The following is a 26,027-nucleotide window of genomic DNA, read 5'->3' on the forward strand; positions in this document are numbered from 1 at the left end:
CATTGACTCTGAACCGGTACCCCATGTATAAAGACCCGCTATTGTTATTTACTACTGCTCTTTAATTATTTGTTATTCTTATCTCTTACTTAAAAAAAAAGGTATTTTCTTAAAACTGCATTGTTGGTTAAGGGCTTGTAAGTAAGCATTTCACCTGTTGTATTCGGCGCAAATTTGATTTGAAATTTGATTCTCTACCCTTCTTTTGAAGTGGGCACTTATACACTCCCTCTCATGGATTTAAAAATAATGGACTGGTGTGAGGAATATGGCGAAGAGAACCCCCAGCCATGCTTGCAACAATAAAATGCTTTTAAATGCATGAGGGGGAGTGAACATGAGCATACTTCCTGTCCCTCCCTGGTTTATGTACCTCCTCAGGCTACTGAGTGTCTCCGTGAGGCTCTTGACTCGCTTCAGCATGCTGTCCAGTTTGTGGGGCTCCTCCTTGAGGAACTTCACAGCCTCCACCTCGACCCTCAGCACTGCACGCATCCTGGTCTGCAGTGCCGGAAACTCCCCTGAGAAAACACACAGGAAATACGACGTTTCAGTTTTATATTTTCTATTCATTTCACCAACCTTCATTGGAGGACAACTTTATTACTGTGCTGCGTCAGCAGAACTCTACTGTTATTCAACATACCTTTTTCAAGCTTATTCTCTTTTTGGACACAAAAACACTTTTTTTATGTATGTTTTCCAGTTGTAGCATTATGTTACCCAAATGTTATTATACTGAACAAAAATATAAACGCAACATGTTTGTGGCATTGTGTTGTGACAAAACTGCACATTTTAGAGTGGACTTTTATTGCCCCCAGCACAAGGTGCACCTGTGTAATGATCAGCTTCTTGATATGCCACACCTGTCAAGTGGATGGATTATCTTGACAAAGGCTAAACTTCACTAACAGCGATGTAAACAAGTTTGTGCACAAAATGTTAGAGAGATACATTTTTGTGCGTATAGAAGATTTGTGGGATCTTTTATTCCAGCTCATGAAACATGGGACCAACACTTTACATGTTGCATTTAGATTTTTGTTCAGTATAAATTCATAAATTATATTATCGGACTTCTCACCTGTAACTGAAAACCCTAGCACACGGAAACCCATGGAATCCATGGCAACGAACATAATCTAAGGTACTGTATGTGTCTTAAAAGTAGGCTATACTGTACTGCAGTCTTACCTTTGAGTCCTGCCAGAGATTCTCCCACTCTCCTGAGGCTAACGGCCCCCTCCTCCACATGTTTCAGTGTCACAGCTCTGTGAGCCCCCGCTGAGCCCGTCTCCCTCTTCAGAGTGTCCACATACAGCTCCAGCTCCCTACACACAGACAGAGAGGACATTCAAAGCTACCAGCTCACCTCCATTCCTAATTGGCATCATTTCTATCACTCCTCACCTCTCCACCATGCGAACTGATGTGTGGTGAGGTTTGTGCCATAAATGGTTGCCACACATTGGTGGTGGATGAAGTGGGTTTCCCTCTTAACTAAGCGTTACATAAATCCATTCAAACGTTTTAATAATTTCATCTCCATTGCTACCAAATGAGATAACGGAGGCACCGTCAAATCCCTGACATACTAGAGATGCTAAGAGATCAGACTTGAGAAGTGTCACCTGAAACACTGCCTCCATTTCGACACTAGGGGGCAGACAATACTAATTTAAATCTTATGGGCACAGCGGGAGCTCTAGTTTGAGGTAACTGAATGACAAGTGAAAAGACAAGAGGGCATGAATTTTTGTTGTTGTTGATCAAATCAAACAATGTTGTTTTAAAAAAAGAACATCTGGGCTGTAGGAAAGTCAGCCCTTCAACCTTAATAGCCAAAGTTGCCTTTCTTAGTCAGACCACGCCGCACTTCCTCTATGTGAGTCCGCTCCGACTGGATTGGGTTACTTGCCAAAACCTCAACTGTGTTCACGTGGAAACCGGGTTTATTTGTGCGACCACTTCCTTACATAGGATCCTATCAGTCTGATACACTGTATCCATGGGATCCTGAGAAGTCAACTCCAAGGGGAAATGTGCTGGGTGGACGTTAACACCGTGTGCTGTTCTGAACTGCATGAGAGAACTAAATGGTGCTTTTTTTGTGTGTGACCTAACTTCCCTCGAGAACCCTAAACTTTTTGTAAAGTTGCTCATAATAGGGAGTGACAAGACAATAACTACTGACGTCGCAGCCCTCTTATGTCAAGGACTCTTGATGAGGACTATGGAAGAGTTCAACTGAAGAGCTGACAGGGGAAAAAATGGCTCTTTCTTCTTAAAAGAGCTATACAGGACTTCAGAAAGTAGAATGTGAGTCTATAAAGTGTCGCAGCATTAAAATACACTTCTAAAGATAACTTGACAAACACTTGTGATGTCCCAGGGATCATCTATTTGAGGAGGCTTCATGGGCACTCAACTCTCTCTCATCTTTCTCTATTGCTCAAGGGCAGTAGGATCACTGGCTTAGTGCTGACAGCTGGCTCAGATCTAGCCTCTGACGGGCTTATGATGACTGGTAAACGGAACTTACTGGAAATAAATAGGAGTGACCAGGGACAGACTGGGACCAGAACCCCCCCCCACACACACACACACACACACACACAATTGGTCCCCAAACAGGAAAATGTTTTTCCTCCAGGCCCCTATTATTAGCCAAACAATGATCATTCTGCACAAAAGCCCCACTGAAGACCAACCCACCGGGCTAAAGATGGACCAGCCCATCCGGGCATTTGCCCCGATCTTCCCTATGGCCAGTCCGTTTCTGGAGTGATTTAATCGAGCCTGGGATTGGAAATGCAGGAAATGCATGTGCTTAAAACTATGGAAAATCCTGTAGGCCTAGTGACATTTGTGAAAAGATGACGCAATACACGACATCTTCACTGACCTTCCTTTGACATCCTCCAGGTTAGCAATATCCTCATGTTATGGACCCTTGGATTGCTGCAGTAGTTGTAACAGTGATAAACCTTGGTCGTTTGTCGCCTCACTTCCTCTCAGAGTATTTTTAGAACCCTCAGCAGACACTCTCCCAGGTTGTATTAAATTGAGTTTCTATCCGGAGGAGAAGGCTACGTCTTTTCACACCACATTCCCTGTCACGCACACAGCGCTTCAGCCAAGCAGAGCTCATTAACGAGCCATATTTAAAACACTACGGCAGGCCTTTGCTGAGTAAGACCTGGCACTGCGCCAAGGAAAACACAGCTGAATCCAGCGCCCTGCGCCTGCCTGATTATCCCAGAAAACCAACGTTCAGGAAATGCTCCTATCGTGATGTTTATCGGGGCATATGTTTACCGCTTTCTACCCAGGCAGTGCTATGGCCTTGCCGGTTAAATATCAGAATTAAAAGGATTCAATTACCGTTCCCGATTGGCAAACCGCGACGATTGAATTAAATTAAGAGTATGCTGTGAATAATTGCCTGCCCAGGCTGCCTGGTCCTATACTTCAGTGATTTCTGGGCTTGAATGAGAGACAGACATGGCCTGCCGGTACCTGTGAGCTATGTTTGGAAAGTGTGTACTTGTAGTTAGTCAGTAACACCTGGGTCGTATACACTAGCAACCAAACGAAACGGGCCGAAACAGGGAGGGACCTACATGAGTTGCTACACTGCCCCCCCCCACTCTTACCCTAGTTGGTTGAACACCCTCTCCTCCAAGCCCAGGTACTTGTGTCTGTCCTCCTCCACCAGGACTCTCTGTCTTTGGACCGGGTCCTCCAGACGTCTCATGGCCTCCGCCAGTTTCAAACTGATCTCCTGCTCAGCCCGCTTCAGCTGCACACGCAGAGCCTCCTGGTTCTGGAGCTAGGTAACACACACATACACACACGCTGAGTTTTGTGTTTCTTAGCCAATCCAGATAGAGGGGGTTGAAAAGTAGCTGATAGACAGTAGTTGAATGGCTGGGAAGCAACGCTTGACAGCTGATATCAAATTGATAACCAATAACAGTAGATAGGGGCTCCCCGGGTGATTTTTTTTCCCCCTCAGTACAGATCTAGGATCAGCTTTCCCTCCTACCAATCCTAACCTTAACCATAAGTGGGGAAAATGCTAAACTGACCCAAGATCAGCGTCTAGGGGAAACATAATCCTACGCCTAGATACAGCATTGGTGGCGTTACCTGCAGCTGTCTCATCTGATGGAGCTGCAGCCGAAGGTCCGAGACGTTCTTCTTGCACTGGAGCAGGTTGTTCTGAAAGGGGGTGGAGCCTGGGAGCATGGGGGTGGAGCCACTCTCAGAGAGGGGCGTGGCACTTTTGGGTGCCAGGACAGGGGAACCTCCTGAATAAGATCAAATCAAATAGCCACATTTAAAACCACTACAAGCTAGTCAGTTCCTCACTTGTGATAACAAAACTGGAAAGAAAATATAGATTTGGATAGAGAGCTCACTTGCCACAAACATGCTTTATCTAGCTGTATAAAAACTGATTTAGAAGAATACATTTTAAAAAATGGGAAAACATATTAACCCATAGCATTTAATTATTCATATTGTAGGCTATGCTGTAGAGGTTCATTCACAAGTACATAAATCCCTTTCACAATGTGATGGAAACCCTACAGATTTTGGAGGAAGCACGCAATACATAACTCCCTTATTTACCGCATATGAAATACCCCCACAGTCAAAAGTGCACATGCACGTAAAAAGCAAAATGTCTCCTCTGAGATTGAATGGGTGGTGTAATGTATTCATGTTTTCTCCCCTCCTTTTCACGTTCTGCCTTGTGTCCGTGTGCGTCCCAAATGCTACCCTATTCCCTATGTAGTGCACTACGTATGGCCAAGGCCCATAGGGAAGGTGGCAATACAAAAGTGGTGCACTATATAGGGAATAGGGTGCCATTTGAGATGCAACCTCTGTGAGGCATTGGCCTGGCCACAGCCCAGCGCTCGCCTCGCTCGCCTTGCTCATTTCCAAACACATTCTCCACAGCTGCGTTGGTTCCTGATTTAATATTCCTAATGTTAAGTAATGAGGGCCTGTGCTTCCCTAGGCGTCTCCCCCGCTGCCCACAGGAGCACACGGGTACTTACATTGGCAGTGCTGACTGAAATAGACTGCCGACCGCCAACCTCACCATGACTACATCCCAAATGGACCCTATTCCCTATGTAGTGCACTACTTTTGACCAGGCCCCATCAAACTCTGGTCAAAAGTAATGTACTGTATAGGGAGCAATTTGGGATGCAAGCATTGGGAGAAATAAGAGACAGGAGACGGGTTTGTCTGCTGTCGAAAACAACCACCAGACGTAATGTCCTCTGGCTTTGGAGACTGACGACAGAATGACTCTTGACAAGCCATGCCAACTGCAGTCTGTATTGACAGTAACTGAAGTTGAATTCAATTACACTGTTTCTCCCATTCAGAATGGAGTAGTATGACCTATGACCTTTGAAACCTGACCCTGAGGTTGAGTTCTGTCTCTGGGGCGCTTGTTGTCAACAGGTGGGAGTGGCACAGTGTCACTAAGCCACTCAAGTCCCTTAGCGGAAGAGAACAAGTCCCTGCAAAGTGTCAGAACAATGAGAGAGTAGAATGTTCTGACTTGAATGAGAGAGAGAGAGCGAGCAAGAGAGCACTCCTTCAACACAGAGTAGGTCTGCGTCCCAAATGCTGCCCTATTCCCTATATAGTGCAGTACTTCTGACCGGGGCCCATCAAAAGTAGTGCACTATAATGGGAATTTGGTGCCAATTGTGACACAGCCATAGTAGAGCCCTGCAGTGGGGCTAGAGAACACAGTGCTATTGTCAACTTTGTAATCCCCCTCCAACATTCACCACATACATAGTCCTCTCATAGGGAATGACAGCTGCACAGACCTGAAGTTCAGGTTCAGATGAATGCTGCTCATGTGTGTCACACTGTCTGTGTCCCAAATGGCACCCCTTTATATGGTCAAAAAATAGTGCACCATACAGGGAATAGGGTGCCATTTAGGATCCATCCACTGTTTGGAGACCGAGAGGATGCTCTTGTGATGGGGATAGCTTATGAAATAACAACAAGGAAATATCTGAGGAATCAGAATTATGAGCCACAGTCAATTCTTCATGTTCTGTGTATGATGAATGGGAACAATACGCAAAGGGAAACCTGTAAGAAGAAACCCAAAGATGTGAGGAGTTGCTTTGACAGCAGCCGCATAAATACCACTCTGTTTTCATTCCCGCCGCCCTCGAGATTGCATTTCTTTTATCGAACTCTCATCTACCCTGACCGCTAGCTAGACAAGATTGAATCATCTTTGCGGGATCGAGAAATAATACATCTCTCTTGTTCTAACTAATGCTTTCAGCAGCACATATTCAGTTAGTAGCTTTTTTGCCTCCTTCCCCCGCCTAGAGTGGATGACGAGAGAGGATTTGAGGGGAATATGAGTCGGCGAAAAGCAAAGACGCCTGTCTTACTGACTGGGTGTTTTAGTGGGGCAGTAGGGGAGAGCATATGGCAGACTGTGTTGAGTGACATTAAGAGACTTGTCTATGCAATGCATCCTGGGGGAAAGTTGAGGGATATGCAACAGAGAACTGTACCTCTAAGTAGATCATGGTTGCGTCCCAACTGGAACCCTATTCCCTATATAGTAGACTACTTTGCGTCCCAACTGGAACCCTATTCCCTATACAGTACACTACTTTTGGCCAGGGCCCATAGGGCTCTAGTCAAAAGTAGTGAACTATATAGGGAATATGGTGCTATTTGGGACGCAAACCATAATGTGATACATGCAGAAGGGTAATAATGGTCCTCCTGACCTGCACTATGAACCGGAGACGCTTGCCTTGATGTCTTCATGGGTCGTTCACTACGCACACACAGAGAGAAAGAGACATTAATTCTGTTGAATCACAATAGAAGATAATTAATTCAAAACCCTGGGAACTGTCCTGGAGTTAGGGTTGACATTTATTAGTAAAAGCATTGTAGACGTACAGACAGCCATACAGTATGGTTGGACAGACTGACATAGACGGACAGGTTAACATGATGACTGTTAGGAGCAGTCTGTTCCCATAGTAAGCCATCCCATTTTCATTCCAATCATGGTGCCCACATTGAGATTGATGATTGGAAACTCAAGCAAACACAGTAGCACAAGATATCCACAGAGTAGGTTGAAATGCAAAGATAACTGCAGCATGTCAATATCAGACCCCTCGTCCACACTATTTCCCCTCGACAATGTTCTGTTTACCTAGGCTGGTAAAATTGAGAGCTAGTTTATCTGTTATTATCTTTGTCCACATTGGCTGGGGCAACCTGGGCTTATCTCTGAGAACTCAATGTCCCACGCTGCCTCACTTCTTCATCTTCTTGCTTACCTGAGAGCCTCGTTGGTGCCACTAGTGTTTGGGGACTTTAAAAGTGCATGCTGAACAAGACCAGTCAAGCTGGCAATCTGTTGCTCCATAGCCTTCATTCGCTTTCTGCAGGAAACATCAGAAAATCAAGCTTTTAACACTTTTATCGAACTCTCATCTACCCTGACCGCTAGCTAGACAAGATTGAATCATCTTTGCGGGATCGAGAAATAATACATCTCTCTTGTTCTAACTAATGCTTTCAGGCGTTAAAGGTGGCATTTCTAATATTTAAGTTAGGAGTACTTCTTAAGTTGGGAGTTACTTCCTAAATACCACCGGAATTGTTTTCATGCCAGACGTGTTTGCCTAGCGATCAATTTAGCGATATAACATTAAAACATAGAGTGGGTCAAGTACAGGATTTGGAGAATATTTTCTATCTTAGAACATTCATGAATATCTTTATGAATAATTTATCGATTTGTCAAGTAGACGGGGTTTCTGCTATATAAACAACAGTTAAACAGACTGTTAAAGCAATAACTGTAAGTGTTCCAAGCTGTCAAACTACCGTGCTAAGGCAGTGAATTCTCGATTCAGGCACAAGTAAACAATATATTCCAGCTAACATGGTCTAATAACTTCGACCACTTAAGCATGTCTGCTTTGCCCTCCCGGAGTCTGCCTGGAATAGTCTAGAAAAACAAGTGGGCTAGCCTGAATTTCTAAAAACAAGACGAGGGCTGTCTAGTAGATTTAGCCCAGAGGTTGGAGATAAGTCGGACCTTAGGGCGCACATTGTGGAATAAAACAAGAGACCGTGCCACTCGTGGCCGGTGCCTGGACGAGAGATTGCGCCGGCAACGCGGAGAAAACCAAAGACGGGTGAAGAAGGATCTTTATGCTTGGTGATTGCTTGGTGACCAGTGAGGCTTAGACATAGAGAAGCGCTGTGTTTTCCCGTCAACACTTATCTAATGGCACAGGAGGAAGGGGAAAGGGGGGCGCTTAAAGGGGCTAGATGAGGACAAGAGAAATGACTGTGATCCCGACTGTACTGCCCACAGACAATGCACTATAGAGAAACAGTTAGCTATGTCTCCCCGGGCCCTGAAATGTAAAGTCTTCATGTACCTATTTAGCCGTTCTAGAGCACCGTACCTACAGTACCAGTCAAGTTTGGACACACCTACTCATTCAAGGGTTTTTCTTTATTTTGACTATTTTCTACATTGTAGAATAATAGTGAAGACATCAAAACTATGAAATAACACATGGAATCATGTAGTAACCAAAAAAGTGTTTTATATTTTATATGACAGATTTGCACACTCTTGGCATTCTCTCAACCAGCTTCATGAGGAATGCTTTTCCAACAGTCTTGAAGTAGTTCCCACATGCTGCGCACTTGTTGGCTGCTTTTCCTTCACTCTGCGGTCCAACTCATCCCAAACCATCTCAATTGGGTTGAGTTCAGGTGATTGTGGAGGTCAGGTCATCTGATGCAGCACTCCATCACTCTCCCTGGTCAAATAGCCCTTACACAGCCTGGGGGTGTGTTTTGGGTCATTGTCCTGTTGAAAAACAAATGATAGTCCCACTAAGCGCAAACAAGATGGGATGGCGTATCGCTGCAGAATGCGGTGGTAGTCATGCTGGTTAAGTGTGCCTTGAATTCTAAATAAATCACTGACAGTGTCACCAGCAAAGCACAATCACACCTCCTCCATGCTTCAAGGTGGGAACCACACGTGGGGATCATCCGTTCACCTACTCTGCGTCTCACAAAGACACAGCGGTTAGAACCAAAAATCTCAAATTTGGACTCATCAGACCAAAGGACAGATTTACACCGGTCTAATGTCCATTGCTCGTGTTTCTTGGCCCAAGCAAGTCTCTTCTTATTGGTGTCCTTTAGTAGTGGTTTCTTTGCAGCAATTCGACCATGAAGGCCTGGTTCATGCACTCTCCTCTGAATAGTTGAGATGTGTCTGTTACTTGAACTCTGTGAAGCATTTATTCGGGCTGCAATCTGAGGTGCAGTTAACTCTAATTAACTTATCCTCTACAGCAGAGGTAACTCTGCGTCTTCCTTTCGCGGTCCTCATGAGAGCCAGTTTCATCATAGCGCTTGATGGTTTTTGCAACTGCACTTGAACAAACTTTCAAAGTTCTTGAAATTTTCCGTATTGACTGACCTTCATGTCTAAAAGTAATGATGGACTGTCGTTTCTCTTTGAGCTGTTCTTGCCATAATATGGACTTGGTCTTTTACCAAATAGGGCAAACTTCTGTAAACCACCCCTACCTTGTCAAAACCCAACTGATTGGCTCAAACGCATTAAGAAGGAAAGAAATGTGTCATGTGTGCTCCCTCTCAGGCCTCTAGGTCATCAGGCTGCTTGTTATGACGCACGCCTATCACCATCGTCACGCGCACCTGCGCGTCATCAGACTCAGCTGGACTCCATCACCTCCTTGATTACCTGCCCTATATATATATGTCACTCCCTTTGGTTCTTTCCTGAGGCATTATTGTTTCTGTTCCAGTGTCATGGCTGTGCGTTGTTTGTGTTAATTGTTTTGTATTTAGTTGCATTTATTTATTTAAACACTCACTCCCTGAACTTGCTTCCCGACTCTCAGTGCATCATTACAAAATTCCACAAACTTTTAACAAGGCACACCTGTTAATTGAAATGCATGGTTGAGAGAATGCCAAGAGTGTGCAAAGCTGTCATCAGGGCAAATGGTGGCTAATTTGAAGAATCTGAAATATAAAATATATTTTGATTTGTTTAACACTTTTTTGGTTACTTCATGATTCCATATGTGTTATTTCATAGTTTTGATGTCTGCACTATTACTCTACAATGGAGAACATTGTCAAAATAAAGAAAAACCCTGGAATGAGTAGATGTGTCCAAACTTTTGACTGGTACTGTATATGGAACGCTCCTTGTGCATGTAAGTACAACTCATGCTTGAAGGCCACTCTGTAGTTATAAATTAAATTACCTAAAATACCCTTTTTGTTTTACATGTGAAGTACCTTCTCACTAAAACTCCTTTCCCCCTTTCTTTCCTATACGCCTGGGCCATTTAAAATGGGGAACGTAGAGCTCAAAAGAAGTGTGCTATAAAGGGAATAGGGTACCATTCGGTAGCCGTCATGGTGTTTGTACCGTGCAGGTGGTCCTAGTGATCTGTTCCCCTGATTTGGCTGTTTCAGAAAGCCCAGGTCTTATCCAACCAACCTGGTCAATATTTTCTTTGGTTTTCCTGAGCAGTGCACACATAGACCCCCTCGGCCCCCTCGCCCTCATAGCCCTCCGGTCTAATGCATTCCAATGAAACCACATATGATTGTATGGCTGGAGTATGTCCCTCATGCCCTCTCCTGTGTTTGTGTGTTCTGTTCTTAGTGCAAGTTGAACTAGCCTCAGAAATGACTGTCGGAGGGGCCGGTTTAGATCATCTACACGGGGCATGCAGACAGTGTGTTATTAAAACAACAATACCACAAGATAACATGATAATATACAGTCTGAATATGGGGAGTGAGGCACTATTCAATTACTGCAGTGGCTTGGTTTGCTCTGTCAACTACGGGGCACTGAGTACACCGACTCTCTTCAACTGGAATAAGCTACTCGTACAAATAGAGCGAGTCACACACATACCTAACTGGTGTAGCTGAAAGACACAATAAGACAAGACAATACATAACAATAACACACTGTTGTAATAGCCCACTGTGCTAAATGTGATGACCTTGACAGGATGGGCCAGACACACAGTGTGTGTGTGTGTGTGTGTGTGTGTGTGTGTGTGTGTGTGTGTGTGTGTGTGTGTGTGTGTGTGTGTGTGAGACAGGGCAGACCACGATGTCTCTGCCCTGCAGTGGTGATGATGAGACACAATATGAGCTGAGATGAACACAGAGCAGCCCACGGTCACAGTTAGAATAGTGCAGGAATGCAGTGTTAGGTCATCCATGCTCCCATGCAGTTGAATACCCTTTCACTGACCCCCACCACACACTACCCTACCTGTCCCACCTCAGGTCCCCCGGGTTGGCTTACCGTGTCTGTGGGTCGTTGGCTGGAGGTATAGGGCCGTGACCCTGGAGGTCCGGCACGACTGGAGATGCCATGTTACTCCTGCTTTTGACCACTTCCTCCTTCCTGAAGGCCTGGCGAACAGGCGAGGAGCGCTCCATGGGAATGCCGCCATGAGGAGGCATGGCCCCATGGATGTCAATCATCCTCACTTCTGCCATCCTGTGGGGGGAGGGGGGCGGGGTCTTGGAGCCCAGCGTGGGCAGCTGGCTGTCTCCGTACTTCCTGGACTTCTGGCGGTAGAGTGAGGGTTGCTCCATGGCCTCGGTGGGGCTGGGCCCGCTGTAGGAGCCTGTGGAGCGGATGGAGGCGCGGTGGTAGCCAGCCAGGCTGCCGTGGTCCACCATGTCCCCAGGAGGAGGGTGCCCTCCATGGGCAGGGCCGTGGCCCATCCTCCCCTCGTGGAGAAGGTACGGGTCAGTGTAAAGCCCCTCTCCCCCTCTCACCAGGCTGTGACTCTTACCGCCCATGTCCTCATCAGGCTTGACGTCCCGCCTCTCCAGGATGGCGCTGGGGCAGGGCGACACGGAGCGCACGGGAGGTGTGGCGTTAGATATGCGCTCCCGGGGCATAGTGGCGCTGCAGGGCATGGACCCCGGGCGCGGGCCGAAGGGGATACGGGAGGGCGAGGGGGGCACGGAGTGGGCCGTGGTTGGGGACAGGGAGCCCTGCATGGGGTGGTGTGGAGGGTGGCCCATAGGGGGGTGTCTGGGGGGGTGCTGCCCATCTCTGCTGGCATACATCATCTCTCTGTGCATCTGGAGGAAACCAAAATCATTTTATTACTACTTTACACATTAGTCTACCATGTTTACCAAACACAGTAGCATGTCAATGGAGGGTGAAGTTGCGCCACTAATGGTTAAGGTTAGGAGTGGGGGAGGGGAAACTGATCCTAGAGCTGTACCTAGGGAAAACTTCACCTTGGCACATCAGGTGTCGCAGCCTTCAGGTAGTCGGCCATGACACCTCCCTTTGCATGTCTAGGAGCTAGAGAGTTTCTATATATATAAAAAAAAATGTGTGCGAGGTCATCCCCAAACGTACCATGTCAGCATCCCAAATAAAACCCTATTTCCTATGTAGTGTACTACTTTTGACAAAGGCCCATAAGGCTCTGGTCAAAAGTAGTGCACTAAGTAGGGAATAGGGTGCCATTTGGGATGCAACCCATTACTCCTCTAACCCAGTTAGGACAATAAGGCATGAGAAACCAGGGATTATCATGTGAATAACTCCCATCTGGGGCTGTGCTAAGGCTCGACGTCGAGCGTGTTATATTTACAATATCTGCAATTACCGCTGGCTCACTGTGTGGCCTTATCTGTCCCACTCTTGATTGTGGAGATATGCTCTGATGAAGGTCGACTGACCGAAATTAAAAACATTTGCATCTGACTGGAAGTGTGCAGAGACTTTTTCCTGTTTCTCCAGTTTTGCATTTTGCCTCCAGCTCTGGGTGTGCGGTAGATTCCGCCTATTATATAAAACGATTACCAACATATAAAAAAATTATGTACTTATTATTTTAATAAGTACATTTGTTTTATTTCATCCTTCCACCAAACACTATAGTTAAGGCCAGTTGTTAGTTGAGATTCTGAAGTTGCTAGGAAAATGAGCTGGTCGTCCATTACAAAAGTTCTAAGCAAAAAGGGTTGCCATGCAGGCAAGCTACTTCTCCTTTGCTAGCTAGCTAACTAACTAAAGCCAACACAAAATCACAAGCAACGTGATAACACGAAACTACACATGTGAAATCATGTGATTTTCCACATGTGAAATCATGTTTTTTCTGTAAGCATGGCATGTTGTAGAAAAACACTGCAACATTATCGCAAAGGTCAGAGAGGCAGGCAGCTGTTGCAAACCAAATGCTAGCCTTGTCGCATTGGGAAATAATGTCTAGACACTTTTGTCCAGGGGAGATTAAGTTTATAAATTGCCTGGCTGAGCTGTGGGATAGTGGGTAACTCAAAATGGGTTTGGTTTCGGCTCTATCATTTTTTAAAACCTTAAATGCATTATAAAATAATGACATTGCAATGATTTTAAAGCTTTTTAATGGAAATTCCAAAGCCAAAAATAGTGAATATTCAATTGCCAAAACATAAAAAATATTCCGTGGTCTCTGTCAGGTCTACATTGGGTAAATATCTATGGAAAAATAGGAAATTACAATGAAATAATACAATATTTCAGTTGAGTATATTATATTTATTTAATTACTTTATTATTTTTCATTAAAGTCATCTCTGCTCCAGGCAGTAGCAGTCAGCCAACCAGACCATCTAACTTTACGCACTCCCCATAAGGTACTGACTGTCTTTAGTCATCCTATTGAGCTAGCCTGCCTAAGTATGCTGCAGAGTTGTTCCTCAAAGTAGATAAGGCATACTTTCACAAACTGTCTCTGTCCCTCTCGTCATTGTCTTACGTAGATTCCTCCCTCATGCGGTCTATGTGAATCTAACTTAACGTAGCAGGCGTAAATGCACGTCTCCGTCCGAACAATGGAAGTCATTGTCCCAGAGGCGGGAAGGCAGACGGTAAATTTAGGTCCAAAATAAGCCCATAGAAACACATTGGGTTTATTTTGGACAGATTTTGGCGAGAGTAAAACCTCTCACCATGCTCCTTCCCCTCTGATCTGTCTCTGTCCGAGCCAGAAAACACAGGCGCAATGGATTATGGTCATTGTAGTTAATTACCACGCTTCTGACCTGAACTAGGTTGAATATTTGCTTAATGAAAACTACAACTCCCTTCAGTCCAGCGTCCCACAGAGTTGACTTGATTTCTCTCGTGAATTATTTGATTTCTCTAGAGAAACAGCGCGTTGGGCGCAACATTTTTTTTTACTAAATGGAATTCAAGTAATTGAACCGACATCAGTCAATTAGTTGTTTAATAACACAAAAACAAAAACAAATGTTGGTTAATCGCTCAGCACTAGTTGACAGGCATTACCCAGGGATTGTTGTGAATAACTCCCTGCTATCAACCAATCAGCATCCAGAATCCAAACAACCTGTTTTATAAATGGTTTTCAACCATATGTTTAGAGAAAAGAATATCGCATCAGCACATTCTCAGGGTGAGAAAAACAGTTGATCTTAAGTTCTGTTAAGGCCACAGGGATACTTTTCCCCCATTAATATTTTACTAACATTTCATAGACACCCCACATAGACTATACCCCCAGGCTTCTAAAATAAGATTTTACATGAAAACAAGATTTTGGGATAAAATAAGGTTTTGGGATTTTGGCAGCATATTCCCATTTCTTTCAAGCTAGGAGATTACTTTGAGTGTTTCTTTAAGGTTCATGCAAGCTTGTGAGCTCAATTGCCCCTGGTTGCTGATAACAGTGTGTCTTTAAAAACAGCCCACATGTGAAAACACAGAGAGAAGGATTTATATTATGTGCCTACAGGCAGGAAAGAAGTAGCTGGTAAATTAACAACAGGTTCCGTTGTTAATGGCACAGCTTTTTTAAACAGGCAGCTTGGCCTGCAATGACCACCCATGAAGGACCCCAGAGTACCTGTGGACTTTGAAACTAACTTCATTCAGCTACAGTGGAGTTAAAGGAAAGGCATGACTGAAGCAGCTCTCTGATTTATGGAGTTAAAAGTTAAAAGTGGAGGGCAGAGAGTATGTGTAGCTTTACACAGAGGAATGTACGGGTCAGCGTAGTGAGAGAGAGCTCATTTCTTCAGGATGCACTACTACTGCTGTGGTTTAGTGTTTCTTGTGGCCAGCCACCTGCATTTGAGGCAAATGAATAGTCTAACATCAATTGAATTATCTGATCTGAATCAACACAATGCTTCCACATACTTTACATACACACTTGATGTTTCCGTTACAGGAGCCTGGGGTTACTGCACGGTACTAATACATGGCCAAAATTAGGGCTGTTGGAGATGTTTTGTATACACTGACTTTCTTTGACTTGACTACTATTGTGATCTCTCCCTCCGTGTTTTGTTGTTCATACTTGAATAATAAACTTTCATCTCCCTGCTCTCTTTTGATTAAACACTAAACCCACCATTCAGATGATTTCATATGGTGACTGTTTGATGCCCTACGTATGACCACAAAGAGTTCTCTCTGAAGTCAGACAGTTTAAATGTGCCCTTGCCAAGCTGGTAGTCATTGTATAAGAGAGAGAGAGAGATATTGCCCATGAACTGTCATCATAACAATGAACAGCCCTATTTGCTCACCCAAGGACTCCAGTGGAGACCAATAGAGATACAATATGTCTCACTAGTTCTCCATCAGAACTCTTTCATGTTCAGCCAATCCTGATTCCTGTGGGTGTGTATCTGGCCTGGTGCCGGACTCTAATAGCCTGATGTAGTACTCATATGAAACTAGATTGAGCTGACTTTCTGAGACCCTCCCAGACCTGCTGTCCTTCTAATGAGAACCTTAAGGAGGCAGTGGAAAGAAATAGATTGAGGTCTTTAAAAAGTCCACGAGCCAAACTCAAACCAAATGTTCCCAATTCCACTGCTTGTTCGTCGCCACCTTCGGATGTGTTTATTTATTTATTAAAGGCAATGTTTTATATATGTCTGCGAACAAACCTGGAACTCCTGCCTTATAAGGTCATGATATTGAAAACGCAAAGTGGTCTTGCAAGAGGATGAAAGGAATTGCTTACTTCAGGTACAATTGACAAGCCATCACAGACTGCATAGAACAGCTGTGCTTGACTTCATACAACTACTTGGGGCCTTTTCTTTGTTAGGGCGAAGTATGTAGTACTTTGTCCACCTTGGCAAAGAAAAGAAGAATCCTATTAAACCATCAGAGAAACCGTTTTAACATTGAGCATTTCCAAGAGAGGAGACATGTGAAAACATTTGACTTTGACAGTGAAGTGTTTGAACTCACTAGCTTGCGCTTTCCATTAGTCTCTATTGCACGTTGTTCCATAGCCTTTGAATAGAATATTCCCAGACAGATTTTTCTTAAACAATATATAAATAAAGACGGTGTGTTTTCACTTATCAGCCAATGAGTGAGTTTGTCTTTGTTAGCTGAGGATCCAGCCCAGTCTGAGTCTTTGTTCAGGCTTTTAGCTTTTGTCTCTTTTCACCTCTCACACACACACACATCAGATGTCACACCCTCCCTATTATGCTGCTCATTGCTGTTCACTTCTAGAAAGAACCATTCAGTAAACACTTAATCATTTCTGGAACATTAAACATGATTTATGTATTTTACACAGTATACTGGATCTTTCTTAAATCATGCTCGTTGATAAGCCTTGTGGAGAATGTTAGAATCTTTAGAATTCCCCTTCTAGATTTAGTTTTGGTTTCTACAGATGTAACCTATGACTCATACCTGAAGTGAACAATGGCTTGTTTGTTACACCTAGAAGCAGGAAGGAGGATTAATTGTTTGAGGCTAGCATGTGAAGATTATCACCCTTCTCACCATGATGTTGTCATCTTTCTCAATGTCCAGCTACGAAGACATTAAAGTACTGAAATGGAAAGGTGTCCTATTTTTTTTGGGGGGGGGGACTTCCTACTGAGTTATTGAAATAGAAGGGATGGAGTTACCACCTATACAAGCAGCCCTTCTCATTGCCCAGCTCTGACCTATTATAGAGCACACCTAGGGACACTTTAATAACTACCCTGTATTCTGATAATGACACTAGATAGATTACCTTTCTGAGTCTGGTAAGAACATTACAAAACAACAGAGGATTTTTTGACTAGAATAAAATGGTGATCCCTATTTAATAGGCTACTTGACTGTCAGGAATATATGGCTTATGTACAGTGGAAGTGTTTTATTCCAGTCACCTCTTACAATTCCCTGATGTAAATGAAGCATCCTGTCTGGTCTGTATGGAAGCATACACTGTAGCAGAAAACTGTAAATTATACAGTTATTTTTTTGTATTATACTCCAGCATACTGTAAATTATGGTGCATTGTGGGAAGATGTTGTGGGTGGGGAAGAATTGCTGCATTTCGAATGGTACTGTAACTCCACCCCACAGAATACATGACTTTTTTTAGCGCAAAAAAAAACGTTTAACCACTAGTGGTGCATGCTATTGTTGTTTCTGTCTCATTAACATATTTTGAGGTGTGCCTTGAAAGAGGCTATATTTGTTGCACCTGTGAGGGAGAACGCTGCACCAATTTAACTCCTCTGTGGTTATAGTATCCCATCAATTTAAAATGTATAGGGAACAGATTGGAACGGCAGCAAGTCTTAACTGGTTGAGCATTTTGCCATGTCTGTTTTGCCCTGTAGTCACTGCCAGTTTGGAAGTCTTTGTTAAGGCCTGTAGAAGTGCAAGTGATATGAAACACCAACTATTCATTAACATTCTGTAATGTTTGTAAACACTTTACCTAGCAGCCATCCTGCTTGCACCAATCCCTTTCAATTACAGTGAAATACAATCCCCACCTATTAATTAATTAATTCACACCGATTACCGTAGCATAAACTTTTTTTATAGTATAATACAGTACATTTTACAGTGTGTCATTACACTGTACTTGCTTCGATACCGCATTTATATTACAGTGTACTGTAATATGAAATACACCATTTTTGTTGCCACTGAGCTGCCTGTAAGCTACTGTCAAATCCACGGTAACCCCTTTACAGTGTACTAATTACTGTTGCACACATGTAGTCACCATATGAGCATGGCTACCACTAACTTATTTAACCCCACTAATCTGGTTAACCCCCAACACATCTGGAAACAATCTCTTAGAAGAAAACAAAACAAATGGAAACCAATAGCAGAAATACGATCTCACTGATTTCTTAGAGAAGACAGGACAATGGATAGCCCTACTGAGACGTGCAGCAGTGTTCTACCACTCCAAACACTATGTTTAAACAGGTGCAGGCCTCATTTTGTTACTGTATTTGCTCTTTTCCTAGAATTCCAGGATTTGGCTTCACAATTAAGAGAGCCGGCTAACACAAGGAGGCATCAGAAAGGCTTATTTGTCTCGAACATGTTTTACAAAACATCTGCACTCGCAGCTTCACATCTGTCAAGAATAAAGCCACTTGTGTGTGTGCATGCACAAATTTGCGGGTGTTAAAATCTCGGTGTTGAGGTAAAAAGTCTTATTTCTGAGTGTTGATTCTGGAGGGATTGAAATTTACGTCATTTTCGGTGAATAAAGGAAGTGTTAACCAGGTGGTGTTGTTGTTACACAACTGTGTTGAGTTCATTTCCATTAACTCTGGGGGGCAGGTAGCCTAGTGGTTAGAGTGTTGGACTAGTGACTGAAAGGTTACTAGATTGAATCCCTGAGCTGACAAGGTAAAAATCTGTTGTTCTGCCCTTGAACAAGGCAGTTAACCCACTGATCCTAGGCTGTCATTGTAAATAAGAATTTGTTCTTAACCGACTTGCCTAGTTTAAATTAAAACTCTCTGAGTGAAAAAGATGTGGGAGGGGCCTCATTATGATCTTTACCAGCATGCTTTGTTGCAGGTTGCTTTTTAGAATAGTTTGTTTTAATATCTATGTTTCTAAATAGACATTGATTGATTAATTGAACTTAAAGATGATTCATTGATTCATTGATTAATTGAACTACACAAAGATAAATGACCTACATTTTTCTAAACTAATCCAATCTGTAAGTGGTCGGACTTATTTCACCTGTTATTGAGATGGTTATGCCAGTTTAGATGGTTTAGGTAGTCTCTTTATCAATCTTCTCTATGTGGTCCCTGGAAGAGGAAACAAGACCGTGGACAGCACGTTTGTTTGAAATGGAAAAGCATTGCAGTAGCTATTGGTATAGAAGAACATCAAGACAAAGCAGCTGCTTTACAAGTGGGATGCACTGTGGAGCACTACATCCCGCGGGGTTCGGCTGATTGTACGGAGATCGTGACAGCCGGTTAAATAGCGTCCCTTGAGAGGGCGACAACAAAATGTAGGTCAGGAGAAGTGCAGTATTATCAGAAGAAGACGTATACTTGCAATACTGAGGAATGGAGAGAAAAAGAGAGGCAGAGGAGGTCTAAGAGAGATAGAGAGGGAGGAAGAGGGTGAGCTTGAGTCAGTTAAAATGGCAGAAAAAAGGGAGATGGTATGTTAAAGAAGAATGGTAGAAAGTGTAAGCAGAGTGAGCTGTACGCCGGATCGAAGACAGGAGGAGAAATGGAAGTGAATGAGGGCGAAGTATCTGAGGTGGTAGGTGTGGTGAAGTTCTCAGAGCCCGAGGCTTACACCGAGGGTCAGGATAAAGATGAGTCTGTGACAGTAGGAGTGAAGTTTTTGGAAAAAGTGGGCCCTTGCCTTTTGGCTGATCCATTTGTGGTTTCATGGTGGGTGAAAACAAAGTTGGGTGCTGTGGAATCGGTGAAGGTAACCAGAAGTGGTCTTGTGATAATTGTTTGTTTCTGGTCAGAGGGAGCAGGCACTCAGCGTTAAACGAATGGGAGCAAGAGATGTGAATTGTTTTGCCCTCAATAAAAGGATGCCATTGAAAGGAGTGATTACTGTGTTTTTTGGTAGGGCATTTATCGATTTTTTGGGAAAATTATTATTTTAAGCAAAGTATAAGGGAGTTATACTTCAGTCTAGTAGGTGGCGGTAATGCAACATTTATTGGACACCAACCGCCGTTAAACCTCATCGAATAAAAATATTCCCGACCTTGGCAGTCATTCTAACTGCAGATTGCGGGTGATTTAAAAAGTTTCAATTGTTGGCTATCCTAACTCCAATAGAAATGATATAACACTCTGCAAGCCAGCATTATATGACTTGCCTATGTGGCCTGCAAACCAGGAGTTTCAGACCAGTGTGTTAGGGTAAAACTAGACTGTCGAAGTATGGCAGTGTAAAAAAAAAATATGTATTGTCATCAGTGTTACTTTTATGATAAGATATTCACTTAAACACTCACTGACAGCCATCGAAACACAGTCATGGTACCTCTAAAATTCACTTGAAAGGCACCCTGGGAAATAAATATGCAAATACAGTAAAGCTTTACACCCTACAGTGTTAAAACATCACCCACAAATGTGTTACTGTAACATGACAGGTGTTAATTCCCTAAGACTGAGAAAGTGTAAGAGCATCAGCTCTAATAAAGTGTTAATTTATGTCTGAATTCGTAACACCCATTGTGTTAGGGACCCAACACTCTTGGGGTGTTAGTTTATCAATACTTTGAAAAGTGCTAGTTTAACACTATTTCAGAAAATTCATATAATTACTAAGAAACTGTTCAATTTAACACTGTGGGTGTAAAAATTATGATCGCAAATTTGCTTTGTGAGTGTGTGTGTGTGGACACTTCAGCATTAACGTGTGTATAGGACTTTGCCGGTCTGTATTTAAAGGGAAACTTGCCATAAGCTAATGGCTCATTGGCATATCATAGCAAAAAAATCATGATTCTAATTTGTTTCATTTGTCAAATTCAAACAGAGAAACTACTTGCAGACCAGCGACTTCAAATCCACTTTAGTTTTCAGAATACTATACACAATTATAGCTGTATAACTTCATGAGCAGGTCCTTCAATGAGGCAATCTGGGATTGGTATACATACATTTTTATACTTTTAAATAAAGCCATTCATTCTTGAACAATATTTGTTGCTGTTTGAATCCCACATTGCCTTGGTCAATACTGCCAGTGTCATATTGACAATGATGAGAGTAAATTCCATACCCTAACTCATATGGTCTGTATGTATGCTGCAATAGTTTGTGTCTGGGGGCTAGGGTCAGTCTGTTATATCTGGAGTATTGCTCCTGTCTTATCCGGTGTCCTGTGTGAATTTAAGTATGCTCCCTCTAATTTTCTCTCGCTCCCTCTCCCACTCCCTCCCCTCCCGGAGGACCTGAGCCCTGGGAATATGCCTCAGGTCTACCTGGCCTGATGACTCCTTGCGTGTCCCCAGTCCACCTGGTCGTGCTGTTGCTCCAGTTTCAACTGTTCTGCCTGCGGCTATGGAACCCTGAACTGTTCACCGGACGTGCTACCTTGTCCCGGACCTGCTGTTTTCGACTCTCTCTCTCTACCGCACCTGCTGTCCCTAACTCTGAATGCTCGGCTATGAAAAACCAACTGACATTTACTCCTGAGGTGCTGACCTGTTGCACCCTCTACAACCACTGTGATTATTATTATTTGAACCTGCTCGTGTGTGTTGGAGACCGGTGCGTGAGTGTGTGTGTGTGTGTGTGTGTGTGTGTGTGTGTGTGTGTGTGTGTGTGTGTGTGTGTGTGTGTGTGTGTGTGTGTGTGTGCGAAAAACAATGCCCATTGATCTCAATTGCATAAAAACAATTGTCCGTCATTATATATCATAGCAAAACATTTTCCTGGATCTAATTTGATTCATTTGTCAAATTAAGCAGAGAAAGTATTTGCAGACCAGCCACTACAAATCCACTTTAGTTTTCATAATATTACAGCTGTATCACTTCATGAGCAGGTCCTTAAATGACAATCTGTGATTGGTACATCCATTTTATGACTTTTAAATAAAGCCATTGATTCTTGAAGAATACAACTGCTTTGTAGGCTTTTTGAATCACAGATTGCCTTTGTCAATATTGCCAGTGTCATATTGGCTGGCTCTGATGAGATCAAAGTCCATAGCATAACTCATATGGTCCGTGTTAAAAAAAAAAGGTAATCTGTGATTCAAAAAAACAACAAAGCAGTTACCCTGGCCTTTAAAGAGACACGCAACTTCCTCTAAATCATACACCAGTGCCTGACCAGAACAAATAAACTCAAACTTGTGTATGTGGGTATGTGTGTGTGTGTGTGTGTGTGTGTGTGTGTGTGTGTGTGTGTGTGTGTGTGTGTGTGTGTGTGTGTGTGTGTGTGTGTGTGCGTGCGTGTGTGCGTGTGTAAAAAACAACAACGTAGTAGGTCTCCTGGAGTCGTCTGGCAGTCTAGTGAAAAAAGAGTGTGTGCGTGTGAATTGCTTCTGAGTGTTAAGCTGATAAGACATTTGATCTGGGTTGCGTAATGCTATGTATCCATGTAGTGTGTGTGTGTGTGTGTGTGTGTGTATGTGTGTGTGTGTGTGTGTGTTCACGTTTCATACCACAGCTCATAACATATGTCTACTCCGTGTTAAACAATCAACTTGAGATTTATGCCACGAATGCAGTAGTTGCTTTAGAAATAGTGGCTTCTCCTTTGTTTCCCATGTGTTCCAGTCATTTCAATAAAATACTATGCAGTGTATTCATAGGTTATAGAGGCAGACCGAAGCACAGTTTCATAAATGAGTGAGAGAATCAACCCAGAGTAGACTCAATGCAACTTTATTTATCGCTGATGTCCAGTACTAAAGTCAAACACTGTAGAATCTGAACCCACACTCCACCTCCCATAAAGCAAAGCTACCGTTTCTCTAGAAAGACACAATGCATGATGCTGGGGCTCATTGAAAAAAAGTCATTGCGATAACTGCAACAATATTCAGTATTATTGCGCGTGTGTGTGTACGTACGTGTGCACATGTGAGTGTTGCACACTGCGCTGCATGGCAATCCACGTCAAATCAAATCAAGCTGTATTTATAGCGCATTTCAGACGTGGAATGAAACACAATGTGCTTCACAGGGGGAAAAAAATGATAAAAACAATCAAAATAAAAACTGAAGTATTTACTACACAACAGACATAAGAGGATAAAAAGCACCCTAAGGAAAAGCAAAGCTAAAAAAAGAGCTCTTTTAAAAATGTCCACAGTTTCGGCCCCCTCAGGTTCTCTGGCAGGCTATTCCAGAGGCTGGGGGCGTAGTAACTAAAGGCTGCCTCTCCATGCCTCTTGGTCCTAGGCTTTGGGATAGTTAAAAGGCCAGTGCCAGAAGACCTGAGGGACCTACTGGGTACATAACTTAAATGCATGTCTGACATGTATTGGGGTACACAATCATGGATTGATTTAAAAACCAATAGAATAATCTTAAAATATTCTAAAACTCACAGGCAGCCAGTGCAGAGACATTAAAACCGGTATAATATATACTCTCCGTCTGGTCTTGGTCAGTCCGTGCTGCAGCATTCTGTATATTTTGCTGTTGACCAATGGCTTCCTTGGGTAGACCAGACAGGAGAGCATTACAGTAGTCAAGCCTGCTTGTAATAAAAGCATGGATGAGTCTCACCTTGGAAATGTTCCTCAGGTGGTAAAAAGCTACATTACTCACACGGAGACTTCTCTCAGCTAGATTAGATAAAGCGTCGGTGAGGATTAGGGAGGACAGGGGTCAGCTGACCAGAAAGGATTTAGGGGAGGAACACACAAGGAATGAGGTCTTTGCGCTTTAGTTCCGCTACATCAGCAGGAAACCAACAGGAGGCAGCAGCCTTGTGGGAGATTAGCAGGAGATTTGGAGAAGAAACAGCCCTGTGAATGGAGTTCAATTCCTTTCGGCGAGCTGCACTAAGGCACACACAAGGCTCCCTCCATCCCACCCGAAATGATGCACGAAGAACAGAAGACCGCCGTAGACAGATTAAGGAAGACGGGAGGAGGCGGGGGGGAGGGCATTCCGTTACCCAGGCGCTGAGAGGGAGGGATGAGAGGGAGGACAGGAGAGAATTTGGGGAGGAGAGGATAGAGGGAGGATGAGGGGAAGGAGGGTGAATAAAGGAGGTTAGGAGAAGAAGAGGGGATTATGAAGAGAGAGGAGAGGAGAGGGTAGGATAGGGGGGAGAGGTAGGGGTAGGCCCCCCATAGCCAGTGTTATTTGTACATTAGACTAACTAGACTGGCCTATTCCCTACTGGAGCTGTTTCTGTGGGAACGGCTGGCATGTTGCAAATAATAATACCTGCCATAAATAATGTACCTTTTTCACACAAGCACCACAGTAGGTGTGGACTTAGTAATTAGACTATCTTTCTTTGCCCAGACAGGAATGTAATAAGGAAGACTGAACCATACCACTCTGTCATCTGTTGAAAGGTTTACCCTACAGTAAGTCTGGGTCTAGGATAGAGCTAGTTCTACCTGCTGTAAACCCTCCAGATGCCCTGCTAGCCCGAGGTTAGACCAGGGGCTCGCCTGGTTCAGTATCCCAGTTTAGATGCTCCTCAGATGGGTCAGTACTCACCCTGGTGTCAACGTTGGTGGGTCTGGGGCCGTGACTGAAGGCCTGTGCTGGGTCCTTGTGGTACACCTTCAGGCAGGAGTGATCTGTGATATTCCTGTGGGGAGAGGGAGAAACGTCCAGAGGGAAATGAGGAGGCAAGAATATATCACTATTGGATAGTGGTCTCCTATACCCAGACATTGGTGTGTGCTATGTCGTACACAGTCCACAGTCTGCTGTACTGGCTGTACTGAGCCATCACGTCGTTGTGTCAAAAAGTGTCCAGTAGGCCCGAAACGTGTCCAGTGGTGTTACAGTAAAAAGGATCCCTCAAATAAATCAATAAAGCTGCGTCTCGTCTTCTGATCTTTGTTTTCCGTGTCAATTATTGCTCCTGTGCCGTCTACTTCTGAGCCAGCCGGCGAGGAATGAACACGCAATAACTTTTACAGCCCTGATAAAAAAGGTTCGAGCTAGTCACAAAGTACACATCACACCGCCGCAAGAACACTACAGATAGAGAGCCAGAATACTTGTTTTTTTCTTCACTTTGAGCCTTCATAATCACAGGGGGGAGGACAGCTCATAATAATGGCTGGAACGGAGCTAATGGAATGGCATCAAACACATGGAAACCATATTTATTTGTATTTGATACCGTTCTACTAATTGCGCTCCAGCCATTACCATGAGCCCATCCTCCCCAATTAAGGTGCCACCACTCTCCTGTGTTCAAAATGGAGTACAATCGCCCAGTGTGCTGTAAGCTTGTATTCTACAGAAATATGAATATTTAAATATGATTTTTTTAAATGTAAAAACAGGTCATGCACTGTCAATTCATTGCCCTGGGTATTGAACAGTAACTTATATATATTGTTGAATTTTATGATGTACCAGGAAGTGGGCAAACTGGGTGAAGGTGATTGGCGACGTGACTGTGTGTGGGCATGACCGTGAGGGCAAGAAACCCTTGTCATTGTTGTCTTATGAGTCATACCCCTCTGGAAAACTCAAAAGAACAGAGACGACTTATTGTGTTTTTAATGACAAAGCTACATCTGCCTGTGCCAAGAGTCACTTTCTGCACAGAGAGGAGAAGACACCACCGCTTAACACATGGGACACCACCACTTAACACACCCTGCAACTCTTCTGACGTTAAGTCTCGCACACAGAATGTGGCCAAGTTGGCTATAGCTCACTCACTCACTTTAAATCTGAGGCTCTGGAAGAAACAAGACTGTTTATAGGTTATTTTCCGATCCTTTTGTTCTGCCAACTGAGCAGCGATGAAACGTGTCAAAACAAATGAATTCGGCCACAGCTGAACTTTCCACTTTCTTCTACCATCACATGGGTGTAAATGAGAGGAAAAAGAGGCTCGGAGACTGGTTTGCGACCCAGATGGCAACCTATGTTCTATGTAGTGCACTACTTT

General features: G+C 43.7%; 1 protein-coding gene across 9 annotated transcripts in view; it reads right to left on the reverse strand.

Moving 5' to 3' along the window:
• LOC115195822 (sickle tail protein homolog) overlaps positions 1–26,027 on the reverse strand; it is a 224,151-nt gene that overhangs the window by 11,806 nt on the left and 186,318 nt on the right. For 8 of the 9 annotated variants that reach the window (XM_029756110.1, XM_029756111.1, XM_029756103.1 and 5 more), the window contains 8 exons: positions 24,608–24,701; positions 11,439–12,232; positions 7,372–7,476; positions 6,805–6,854; positions 4,156–4,316; positions 3,660–3,835; positions 1,198–1,334; positions 374–521 (listed from right to left, as the gene is read on the reverse strand). In XM_029756110.1, the coding sequence (XP_029611970.1) occupies positions 374–521; positions 1,198–1,334; positions 3,660–3,835; positions 4,156–4,316; positions 6,805–6,854; positions 7,372–7,476; positions 11,439–12,232; positions 24,608–24,701 (1,665 nt within the window). The remainder of the gene's footprint in view (positions 1–373; positions 522–1,197; positions 1,335–3,659; positions 3,836–4,155; positions 4,317–6,804; positions 6,855–7,371; positions 7,477–11,438; positions 12,233–24,607; positions 24,702–26,027) is intronic. The other variant, XM_029756107.1, reaches the window with a different exon arrangement.

This window comes from Salmo trutta, chromosome 6 (assembly GCF_901001165.1).
Source record: "Salmo trutta chromosome 6, fSalTru1.1, whole genome shotgun sequence".
Taxonomy (NCBI): Eukaryota; Metazoa; Chordata; class Actinopteri; order Salmoniformes; family Salmonidae; genus Salmo; species Salmo trutta.